We start from the raw sequence: 12,422 nt of genomic DNA on the forward strand, positions 1-12,422 counted from the left end.
ACTTGGACCAGGAGGCAGTCGTCAGAACAGAGCAAGGGAACACTGCATGGTTCAAAATTGGGAAGGGCGTATGCCAGGGATGCATCCTATCTCCGTACCTTTTCAACCTATATGCAGAACAGATTATCCGGGAGGCTGGGCTCTATGAGAAATGTGGAGTCAAGATTGGTGGACGATTTATCAACAATCTGTGTTATGCAGATGACACAATAGAAGAATTAGATACTTTTTTTTTTGCATGTTAGCCTTGTATCCTAACTGAATCCGTTGATTAGTTTTAGGAGCTTTCTTGTAGCATTGCTGGGATTTTCTGTACAGAGGACCAGATCATCTGTAAACAGTGATAGCTTTGCTTCCTCCACATCATTTGGATGTCTTCTAATTCTCTTTCATGCCCTATTGCTCTGGCTAGGACTCCCCGCGCCCCCAAAGTGAGGCTTAGTATGTCTAAAGACAATAATGATGTGCCTTACAGAGAAAACGTGCATGTTAGATAAGCTTCACTTAGCATGATATCAGGAGTTGTGAGCCTTTATTTAGTTCCCTATTAATGGGTCAGCTATATATCACATAAGGTGTCTTTAAACAGAAACACACATAGAACAAGGTTATGCATTGATTAATTGATAGAAATATTTCTACTAGAGACTTGAAGGAGCCCAACCCTGCATTTCCCTGAGGAATACTGATTAAATATCCAGTTAGGGAGCTCTGGTGGCTTAGTGGTAAGGAGTTGTGCCACCAACTGAAAGGCACACAGTTCGAATCCACCAGGTGCTCCACAGGAGAAAGACGGTCAATAGCCTCTCATTTGATTTTCTGCCTGCTGAAGGGTCAGCTATAGACTGGTTCCAGTTGACAGGACATAGCACCACGTGTTGTGGTGATTTTATAGACCATAATTATTACACATCATAGAATCAACTGCATATGAGTCATCTTTTCAATAACCTACTGATGTTGAGATTGCTCCCCATCCCATTCTATAGAAGAACAAACTGAGACCCAGACAGGCCAAGCAGCTGGCCTAAGAGAATAGAGCCAGCTAACGGCAGTGTCAGCATTTGAATCCTCACTCCAAAGGATTCCACTCTGCTTCCCAGCTAGAGAACCACCTGCTGGGAGCAGAAACACATCCTGGACTCCCCTGGTAACACCTTGTATTTGACAGATTCCTGAGCCCAGTAGCAGAAGCCAAGTGTGAACTTAAAAACTTACTGCCCTCAAGTCAGAACCAACTTACAGCTGACCCTCTAGTGGGTTTCTGAGGTTGTAGATTGCTTGGGGCCATGGTCTTTTAAATCACTGACTATGCTTTGAGAGCTGGAAAATAAGCAGGATGATAGAAGAATTGAGGCCTTTGAACTGTGATGTTGGAAAAGAGTACCAAATACCCCATGGACTGCCAGAAGAACAAACAGGTACGTCCTGGAAAAAGAGCAGCCAGAGTGCTTCTCAGAGGCAAAGATGACAAAGCTTCGTTTCACATACTTCGGTATGTTGTTAGGAGGGGCTAGCTGTTCTTTGGAAAGGGAGCTCCAGTGGCCCAGTGGCAAGAAGCTGCACTGCAATCCTGAAAGCATGCTGTTCCAGGCCACCAGCTGCTCCGCGGGAGACATATAGAGACGGGCAATCTCCTTGCGATTGATTAACTGCCTCGGCAAACCCACCAGGGGGTCAGCTATGAGTCTATTCGGACACAATAATAAGCAACAATTGCTTGAAAAGGGATATCATCAAGCTTGGAAAGATGGAGGGACAGCGCAAGAGAGGCAGACCCTCAGTGAGTACAGTGACTACAGCAATGGGTTCAGGAGTGTTGGGGATGATAAGGACGATGTGAGATAGCAGGGGGTTCAGATCTGTTGATCACGGGGGCACTATGAGGCTTAATCAACCTAATGGCCCCTAACAACAACAGAATGTATGGGAGGAGATCCCCATCTTTCTATCTCAGAGCCGCTGGTGGCGCCACCTTTTGGGTTAACAGCACAGCTTGCTGCAGACTACACTCCAGAGCCTCACTCAGACATGTGGCTGATTCCTCCAGGCCAAAGGCCAGGAAGAGCACTGGTGCTGGTCAGGCAGGTCTAGGCTCGAAGTCCCTCGGGGCTCAGGGGTTTGAGGGTCTGGAATCCTGCTGCTGTGGCTTTCCCAGGCCACTCCACCCTGCCCCTGTTAATCTGCCCACCTTCAGAAGGTGTCCAGCCCCTCACAGCCCCTCCTGGCTAGCACAAGAGGGCCTTTCAGCCCTGGCTGCTCCCATGACCACCTTCTCAGGAAGGTAGTGTTTTTCTAAACTTTTCATCCTGAGGCACAAGATGACTGCAGGCCAGTGGAGGGGTCCCAGGCTTGGGGGTGAGGGGGAAGCCTGTGTGACAGGATGACACTGGGGCTCTTGTGTGTCTGTGTGCCCCTGACCGCGTGCAGGATTCGGAGATGGAAAGGGCCTCTGTACGTGAGCATAGCTTAGTATCGCTGTTTGCACACGTGCACACGTGCGTGTGGTCATTGTGAATTCCTCACCTCCAACAAAGCCCCCTTTGTTTCATGCCGACTCCCTGGTCCACCAGAACAGCACCGTCCCTTTGATTATTTTAATGGAGTTCCAGCCTTCTTTCTCCATCCTTTCTGTCCCTAAGGGATTGTTTCAAACCTCAGTCTGATTATACTTAGAGAAGAAGGGCTGAAGAACATTAAGCCAGTGTCAAATTCAGAGGTATTCTGTGCCTCAGTTTCCCTTTCAGGAGCCTCCAATACATGGGTAGAAACGGAAAGCCAAAAAAAGATCCCGTCACTAGGAAGTCGGGACAAAATTAGAGCCTCTCCTACCTTCCTCGCTTTCAACCACAAACTTCTCATTCTTAATGCTCTCAGTGAACATCTTTCATCCTCTGTACCTCACTCTCCCAATCTGTAAAATGGGGATAAATAATTAAATATCCAGAATTGCTGCCCTAATTAAATAAAACAAAGATTTTAGAGCAGTGTCTGGCCTACAGAGCTCATTAAATGTTAGCATTGTTGTTGTTGTCTACCATCAAGTTAGAACTGACACATAGCTGACCTTCTGGCAGGTTTTCAGACGCAGTTCATCGCACGGGAGGAGATTGCCCATACGTCTCCGCGGAGCAGCTGGTGGTCTTGAACCATGTGCCTTTGGGATTGCAGAGCAGCTTCTAACCACTAGGCCACCACATTACTACTGAAATACTTATTGAACTGCATGTGCCTGGTGTGTGCGTGTTTCCAAAGATACCATCCCCTTAAGCTCATTCATCTTTCTTGCCTAAATAATTTAAAATGCTTTCTAGCTCGGGTGTTGGAAAGTTGAGACGTCATAAACAGCTGACCCCTCTGCAGACCTAAGCCTGAGGTTGCTCTCTGGGTGACCTAGTTGCTGTAGCTCTCACATGAAGGTGAAGTCTTGCACCCCCTACATTCCCTGCACCACAAACCCCTCCCTCCACGCTGGCAGGCAAGTTTGTCTTTTTGTTTAAAGCTCCCTCTGCTGGCAAATGGTGAAAAGCCTTGGTCAAGAGTGAGTCATTCCTGTCAGAAACAGTGCTTTTTGAAGGAAAGGAAAACGGGGGCATCAGTGGGATGCAGAGCCCCAAATCCAAGAACCAAACAAACTGATTAATCAATTCCAACTCACAGTGACCACATGGAAGTCCGAGTGGAACTGTCCTCTCTAGGGCTTCCAATGGCTGTAGATTCGAGAGGAAGATTGCCAGGCCTTTCTTCCAAGGCACCTCTTGGTGAATTTAAATCACCTCCTTTTGATAAGCAGCTAAGTGCTTGACTGCACCACCGAACTCGTTGATAAAGATCCCAGAGTGCTACACAGTTCACCTTCAGTATCCAGCTGGGAGTTCCTCTACCAGCCCAAGGTTCCAAAGAGAATTTCCCTTTCCCCATCAGGGTTGAAATGCCAAGACTCTAAGGAAAATCTACAGGCAGAGCTGCCAACTTGGCCCTAATAACTGCAACAGCAGCAGGCAGAAGAAAAGCTAGACAGCATGTAGAACTTCCTGACAGCAAAGCATGGCTGGAGTGATTGAGGAAGAGTGGATTCTTATTTAGAAAGTAGTAACAGGGGGAAGGCAACCCAAGTGCTGTCAGGCCAGATAAACGAATGTTAGCTGCCCACGTCATCCACACAGCAACCCCCCCATTCCTTATGTTGCCAGATCTCCACCATACCACAGGCAGAACTTTGCCCCACTTCCAAGTTGACTGCCCGTTTTCTATTCCTGGGGACTAAAGGGGGAAGGAGAAATCCAGTTCGAGATATTAAAGTTAGAGCACTGGAAGGACTGTCCTGTTGGGTTGGGCATGATCTTGTCCTTCAGTCATTGGTGTGGGAAGGATTCCCCTGGGGCCAACCTCCTTCCAGGAGTGAAGTAAGAAGCTGGGGACCTACACCACTGGACTTTCCAAGCTTCCCAGGGGGTGGTGGGTCCCCAGAGGGGAAGGGGGGCGGGAAAGGCCGCAGCAAAATCGTGGGTTATTATTTTATTGCATTGTCGAGAACGTCATCCATACAGATTCCATGCAGCTAGTTCTAGTGTTCCAGGCCCTGACAGCCTCTGCTGAGGGCAGGGAAAGGTGGATTACAATACACAGAAGTGCTAGTCTTTATACAGTGTCGAGGGGTGAGCCCTGCAAGGTGGGGGCTCCCTGGCCTCACCCGAGGTGCTCTAAGAGGGGACAGAGGATTTGTCCCAGCCTTTACCCAAGTGTGCAGAGGAATAGGGCAGAGTGGTAAGGGGAGGGGCGGATGTGGGCAAGTGGAGAAGACAGAAGCCAGGCCTGAGCACAGAGAACTCAGCCAAGACTCATCTCAGATCCCATCCTCTTTCCTGCCCCATGCTCTCCCCTGAATTTAGAAAGTTCTAGATGTTTGGTGTAGATTTGTGAGAGAGGTGATTGATTCTGGCATTTTTATCAGTACCCTCAACCCCTTACCACCCTCCATGTGCACTCCTTTCTGGAGCTGCCCTTGAGAACTGAAGCCTGGGAGCCCCTGCCCAAGAGGGGGAGCTGGGAAAGTTACTGGGACTGAAAGATGAGAGTCAGCAGAAGAGGCTGGGGAGAGTGGAGGTACTGGAATCTGTGGAGAGGCTTTCTTGATGTAAGGTGTGGTGGGCAGCAGACACAGGACTAAAGTGAGGCCTGTGGGCAGCTCGGTGTGGCTGAGGGAGGCATCAGAAGCCGCCTTTCCTGCCCAGGGCCCCTTTTCATGGTGTAAACAGCCTCTTCTCCCACTCCAAACCCACTAGTACTATAGTTACTACACCGCCCCCCACAGGTGCACATGTGCACCCATGTACTGTCACAGTGCCACCCTCTCTTGGGCATATACCCCAAGACAACAAAGACAGGCTTGGGTGTCTTCCGTGGGGGTACCTGGGGGTGGGGATACCTTCAAGGGTGGTGGGCAAGGTAATGGGACCCTCAAAGCATGTCCTGCTGACACCAGCCTGGTAACAAGAACCTGGAGTTCAAACTCACGGATGAACTAAGGCAAGAACTGTGGTTCAGGGCTGGAGGTGAGTGTAACAGAATGACAGACCAACCAGGTTTGAAAGGAATAAAGAACATGAGCTGAGCAGTGGGGGCAGGAGGGGGAGATGGGTGAAGGGCCTGTTCTGTGACACTGGGGCTGCTGGTGCCCTTGCGCTGCCCGCCCTGCCCTGCAGACACCAGCCCCCATGGTCCAGCTGGTGCCCACATCCTAACCCCAGGCTCCCCAGGCAGAGGCCCTTTCCAGCATTAGTGCCCTCCCCACCTACACCTGCTGACACACGCAGGGCCTGGTGAATAGAGGACGTTTAATATTTCTGTGCTGGTCAAACGGAACACAGGTGGGGAATACATGGGGAGGGGGGCGGCAGGCCCCCTGCCACTCAGGAGGGGTGGCTTGTGAAGGGGTGTATGTGGGGGAGCTTGGGACATATCCAAGGAGTCTTCTCTGTGAAGGGGCCTGGCCTGGGGTGTTATGGGCATGAGTACACCCAGTCCTTGGCCTTAAGTTGGGGTCCCCCATAGGGGGTCTGTGGAGGGTCTCACTTTGTTTCCAGCTCCAGGGCTGGAATCCACACTTCCAGCGTGCTCGGGGGACTTGGTCCTAGAGAGGGTCTGGTGGGCCCCCAGGAAGCAGCCCAGGGTGAGGACTAGGGCTCAGGTGCCATCTGACCCAGGGATGTCAGCCCCATGGGGTGCTGAGGGCTCCTACAGTTTCCCTTCCCCCCGCTGGGCAAGAGCCAAGGGGGGCAGGGTCCCGAGTCTCTGCTGAGTCCCCAGGTCCTCAGGGTGGGGGCAGAAGGGATGGGGGGTGAGGGTCTTGGCCACCAAGAGACACTGTAAACTTTGGTTTAAAACAATAACTTAAGTAGAGGGAAGGCTTCCAGCCGGGGTGGGAACAGGGGAGCAGGGATGCTGGGAGGCGACAAAGGAAAAAGCCAACAAAAAGTTTTGGTTTTTGCTTCCGGCTTAAGAAAGGTCTTTGGTCATCCGTTTAACTGGGGGGTGGGGCACAGAACAGGGCAGGGAAGGGGTGCTGAGGAGGGGCAAGGGGAGGACTGCAATGGGGAGACCTGCAGGCTGGGGGCAGGGTGACCGGTTGGTCACAGGAGCCACCATCTTAATCCCACCTGCCCCTCAAGCCTTGTTTCAGCCCGGCCTGTCTGTCCCCCCCATGACGGGGACATGCCGAGATTGGGAGTTGCCTGCCACCTTGCCATCACCTCCGGCCCTGACCCTGGTCTCAGCCTCAGGCTCTCAGCTCCAGAGGCCCAGGGACACACAGGCCTCTTGGGGAGGCAGGCACTGGGCTTCTCCATAAAGGTCCCTTGTATAGGCGAGGTGGCCAGAGAGCACCCAAAAAATAGGATGGGCCCAATTCTGGCTAGGTCCTTGCCTCAGGGAAGGCTGGAGTAGGGAACACTGCTTCAATGTAGCACGCGGGCCACATGGGTTGTCCCTGCCCCAGCCATGGCGTCTGCCAGCCAAGGAAGCCAGGTCCTTCTGGTGATGGTTAGAAACGCCTGTCTCCCACCCTGGCCACGACAGGTAACACGGGGGTTGTTATTTCTTCACAGTACAGAAAAGATGGCAGAAGGGACCATGATTAGGGAACCGGGAAGCTTCTGACTAGAAAACACTGCCAGAGCCAGGGGCGGGGTGGGAGCTTTGGGCCTGGGGGTGGCTTGGCCCTGCCTGCGGGTCTCCATGGTGCTAAGGGGCCTTGAAGGGAAGAGCTGGTGGGGGCAGGGGTCCTGCTGCTGCTGGTGGTTGGGGTATTCAGATGTGGGGAGGTTCTCAGGAGGGGTCTGGTCCCTCCTTGTCCTCTACCGGTCCTAGACCAGGGGTTGTGTGTCTCCTGGGGCCAGGGCCACCCCTGCCCAGGAGCATTAGACCTGGAATAGGCAGGTCACGTTGGAAATTGCTGGTCCAGGGGTGCCCCCACACCCCGCTTCTGAGTCCTGGAAGTGCCTCGAGGTTTGGGAGGGGCTGTGGAGTGGGGTTAGGTGGAGCCTGGGCTCTGGGAGGGAGGGCCTCACCCCTGCCCTGTCTGCCCCCAGGCCCTTAGGACAGCTCCTCTCCAGGCAGCTCCTCCTCCAGGTCCCGGTCTTCAGGGGGCCCCATGGTGCTGGCATTGGGTGGGCCCAGTGGGGGCCCAGGCCGCCCATCCTCCTCCGTCTCAGCCGGCTCCTCTTTCACCTGTACCTGGTGGCTGTAGAAGGACAATGTAGGTATTGAAGGTGCCCGGAAGACAACGGTGTGTGTGATCACAGCCCAGAACCCCCAACCCACCTCCATGATCCCCCAACCTCCCTGAGCCACTGGGGTCTGCTCTCCAGGAAAGGGGGAGAGGGCCGGAGACCCACACCTGTGGTGGAGAAGGGGTGAGGATAGCAGAGAAGTGGGAGTGAGGAGGTGGCAGAATGGGAGAGGAGAAAGAAAAGACAGGAGGAAATAAAAAAGACAGAGGGGAAATAAAAAGAAAAAGGAGCAGCCGAGTAAGAGGGGAGAGAAATGAGAAGAGAACAAGAGAGGACAGAGCAAGCAGGGAGCGGAGGTAAAGCCAGGAGGCCAGCTGAGGGAGGGGGCTGAGGGAGGCGAGCTGGGGAGAGCTCTTGAGAGGCAGGAGAGACGGGGAGAGGCCCCTCGTCAGGTGAGTGACAATCCAGGACATCCACCTGCAGTGTGACTAGATTCTCCACCTCCCTGTGTTCAGGGGTGCTGTGGGGTTCAGAGTTGTGTGCTCACCTGTACTGGGGTGGGGAGAGGCGAGGGGGGCTGCTGCTGCCATTGCTGGGCAGCAGCTCCACGGGGGCACCCACATCCTCGTGGCTGAGGGGCAGCAGACTGCTAGTGGAGCCAGGGTTCAGCATGCCGGGACTGTTGAGGAGGGGGAAGCTGCTCTCGGCCAGGGCAGCCTGGAGGGAGGGGTATGAGGGGGTCAGTCAGTGGGCCTTATGGGGAGGTTACACACCACCCCAGTCACATCCCCATTCCTTCTTTACCCCCTCTGGTGTGTCTGCAAGCCCCAATGGGAGCTCCATGGTGGCAAATCCCCCTCTGCCCTCAAGTCAACTCAGCCTTTCAAACATAGCGGCCCCCTCGAGTCCAGAAATGTCATTCCATCCGCTGCCTTCCCTGGGACACTGGGCCTGACCTAGCCCCTCCTAGAAGGCATGGGAGCTCGACTGCCAAACCATAGAAGGGGAATCCATTGGTTAAACCCCCTCCTCCTGCCTCACCTCTCCACACCAACCCTCCCTGCCTCTCTGCCTCACCCCTCCACCCCAACCTAGAGACTAGAAAGCAGACACAGATGGTGCCTGAGTGAGCTGGGGTGGACAGAGGACTGGAGTGTCTGTCTTTACCCTCCTCCAATTTTCCTCTGCAAGGAGGCGGGGCAAAGCCTATTCTAGAAGGCCAGGGTGTGCTGGAGGGAAAGCAGAGAGGTATGCGGGCTCTGAGGGGTTCCGTCACCTGGTAGCTGGCATTAAGTGCTCCATAACTGAGGCCCGAGATCATGTTCTTTACCAGGGTGGGACTCCTGTGAGGAAAGAAGCAGGCGTTGGTTCAATCAGGTGCTGACACCTCCTTCTGACTCTGAGCCCTAATGAAGAGTTCACACTGCACTCGGGACTGTTCCATGAATTACCCTCGTGTCCCCCAGTAATCCCTGGAGCCAGAGCTGCTCTGGCCACTGCCTTCAAAGTCTTAAGAGGGGCCAGCCTGACACGTGCCACGTGCTCTATCTTACTCTCACGCTAATGGGGAGACGCAGATGGGCTTGTCTGCTCAAGATGAAAGCACTGAGGGTCCCCAGTACCATGTCCACATCTAGAGAAATGATCAGGTGGAGCACCAGGACCCCGTCAGGGCTGTCTGCACACCCAGCATCTCCTGTGGTCAGGCAGAGCACCGGGACCCCGTCAGGGCTGTCTGCACACCCAGCACATCTTCTGACACTATCTCCCAGGCTCGGCAAGACCTGAGTCACACAAGCCACACTTCCTACTATTCTGTGCCCAGCCTGCTCTCACCCATTCCCCGTGAAAGGATTTTGTCTGGAGCATGTTACAGAGCTGGGTCAGGAGGAGCAATGGCCCAGGTCTTTCCCACTTCCACAGGGATGACCCCAATTTACAGGGCCTAGGATGAGAAGGGCTTGGTCCAAGGTTCCACAGCTAGTGAGACACAGAGAACCAATTTAAACCCGCATGGGTAAGGAGACACAAGGAGCCTGTGGGTGGTGCAAACAGTAAACACATCTAGCTATTAACAGAAGGGTGGAGTCCACCCAGAGGTGCCTCTGAAGAAAAAACTGGCCACCCACTTCCCCCAAAAATCTCAGCCTGTGAAAACTCTGTGGAGCACAGTCCTACGCTGACACAGGTGGAGCAGCCATGAACTGGCGGTGATGACTACAGGCTAAAATGAGTCATGATGGGGTGACCGGGGCAGAGGGCCATCCCCCCAAGTGCCCACAGCTGCCGAGGGTGGACAGGCTCCTGTCTGGGGAGAAGAAAGTCCAAGGCTCCTAGGGTCAGATGTATCTAACGAGCTTCAGGCCTTTTTCTCCCTCCCACAGGGCAGACTGGTTAATTTGTGAGTACTGGGGTAAGAACGCAGCACTAGCGGAGAAGGGAAGTTAACAGATTTTTACCGTCTCCTTCAGTTCCCATTTAAAACACCGTGTTACAGAGCTGAAAGCACAGGACTATGAGGTGAGGCAGCGGGGCCTCCGCCCAGCTCCGCTATGAGCCGCTGAGTGGCCTCCCACCTACTCCTTGCCCTCTCTGCGCCTCCTTCCCGTATTAAACACAGAGGTGAGGTCCTTCTGTGGGGACTGCTGGCACACGGCTCTGAAAATGCGAGATGGCAGCCCCTCACCACTGGCTGCCTCCTGGCTCTGGCCGGCGTACCCCGTGCCTTTCTGCCTCTGGTGCCTCGTCCGTTACTTGGCCACCTCCCTCAGGCAGGAGAGGACAGAACAAGACACAAGTGACAACCCTGTCCTCCATCACTGCCAGACCCCAGCCCCCTCGCCCCTCAGTGCTGGACTCCTGTCCCTCCTCCCTCACCCCACACTCCCAACCTGGCAAGAGGCGTGGGATAGGATGGGTGTGTGTGAGAGCTGGCCCATGTACCCGGTCATCTTTGGCGGTCTCCGCTTCTGGTACTCCCGCTCGTCCACAGTCCACACAGCACCCTTGACGTTCTCCACGCGGACGAAGCATTTGTGCAGGCTGAGGTTGTGACGCACAGCATTCTAGGGATGCAGCAAAGAGGGGGGCAGGTGAGCATACAGGGGACTTCTGTGGCCACATAGCATCAGCTCACCTTCCCCAAGCCCAGGACTGAGCACATGAGAGGGTGGTGCTGACAGGACACTGGAAAGAGGGCCCTTCTTCACCTCTGGAGCCACGAGCCAGTTTCTTCACCCGAGGGCCTATGTTTTGCTGCCTTTCCCCTTGCCATGTCTTGGAAAACATCTCGTTAATTTCTCCCACCATGATTAACCAGTGACACAGGAAGCGGTTCATCAGGAGCTCAGACATACCCTGTCCACCCAAAGCAGAGTCCTGGCCTCTCAGTGAGCCCAGGACACCTGACCTCAGGCCCACACGAGATTTCCACTGTGTTTTTAGAAGTCCTGGAAAGAGCTCGTTAACCCTCACTGTATTTCACAGACACCCCCCCCCCACAAGACTCGGGGCCCCCATGGCTCCGAGAGGAGGGCAAGGCCCAGGGCTGGGCCCAGCACACAGTGGCTGAGATAAATACATCAGCAGAAAGGAAGCGTGTGGGTCGAGGGATGCTGAGGCAGGAAGAGGAGAGAAACGAGGAAAGTCACCTTGGCGTTCCCACCTCCTTGCAGGGTAACTCGGGAATCGAGGTCAGCTGGTTTATAGGGCAGACTTGGGCTGGGGGAAGGAGAGCGTGGCCCAACTCTCCCATGGGAACAAGGGCTGGGGCCTAGCCCGCTCACTGCCCACCATGTCCCTCAGTCCTACCCTGCAATGGCCCCATTACCGGCCTGCTCACCATGCTGCCTGCCTGTGTTCCGTCCCCGTTACCTGCCCTCCCTCAGCCTCCCCCTTCAGCCCCATCTCTTCTCCTCTTTACATTTCTAAACGGGGAAGAAAGCCGACAGGGCGGGCAGCCCGTGCCCCTGGAGAGTCCCGCTCCCTCTCTCCCTTCCAACTCTTGCCACTTGCAACTGGCCCGATTTCATTACCAATTTTAATTTGCCTCTAATTAAATCCTGTGTATTTTTCTGACTCGCTTGCTAATCCACGAGGGAGGCGGGCGGCTGGAGTGGAATCTCTTGGAGCGATAATTACAAAGGGCCTAATCACGCCGGGGCTCCTGCCTCGGAATAAATTTGCCCGCATTACGGGGCTCCGATCCTCCGCTTTGCAAATGAGAATGACCCCAATTTCCGAGGATGGCCTCACTGGGGCTTTTTTCCCTCATTTCGAAGCCTGATTCGTGATGAGAGACTAATTCGTTACGCTGAAACATTAACGGCAATTTAAGGGGTCTGGCGGGGGCTGCGTAAACAAAGGGACAGACCCACAACACGGGCCTGGGGAGGGGACTGACACGGGGTGGGGGGGGAGGGAATAGCAGATGGCAGCTCCGTCCCTGACCCACGCCTGCTCCCAGTCCTTCTGCCCTGGTCTGAAGTGGACAGCATTTCAGGACGGAGGGCAGAAACGGCTGGGGGGGGAGCGGGGGGCAGGAAGCAGTGTGTTGGAAACAGCCTGAGGGACCCTAAGTGAGGAGCATCAGCTGGGACCTCATGGGCAACAGATGGATTGTATGTGGGGGCTGGGAAGAAGAGCTGGGTGTCGACAGGGAGTATTTCCCAAGTATCATGAATGAAGCTTCAC

General features: G+C 54.3%; 1 protein-coding gene across 3 annotated transcripts in view; it reads right to left on the reverse strand.

Moving 5' to 3' along the window:
* Positions 1-7,593: 7,593 nt before the first annotated feature.
* FOXP4 (forkhead box P4) overlaps positions 7,594-12,422 on the reverse strand; it is a 36,220-nt gene continuing 31,391 nt past the window's right edge. For all 3 annotated transcript variants that reach the window (XM_006882008.1, XM_006882010.1, XM_006882009.1), the window contains exons 13-16: positions 10,674-10,795; positions 9,007-9,073; positions 8,278-8,447; positions 7,594-7,741 (exon numbers count right to left, since the gene is read on the reverse strand). In XM_006882008.1, the coding sequence (XP_006882070.1) occupies positions 7,594-7,741; positions 8,278-8,447; positions 9,007-9,073; positions 10,674-10,795 (507 nt within the window). The remainder of the gene's footprint in view (positions 7,742-8,277; positions 8,448-9,006; positions 9,074-10,673; positions 10,796-12,422) is intronic.

This window comes from Elephantulus edwardii, unplaced genomic scaffold (genome assembly GCF_000299155.1).
Source record: "Elephantulus edwardii isolate Elephantulus edwardi_28Jun2011 unplaced genomic scaffold, EleEdw1.0 scaffold00017, whole genome shotgun sequence".
Classification (NCBI taxonomy): domain Eukaryota; kingdom Metazoa; phylum Chordata; class Mammalia; order Macroscelidea; family Macroscelididae; genus Elephantulus; species Elephantulus edwardii.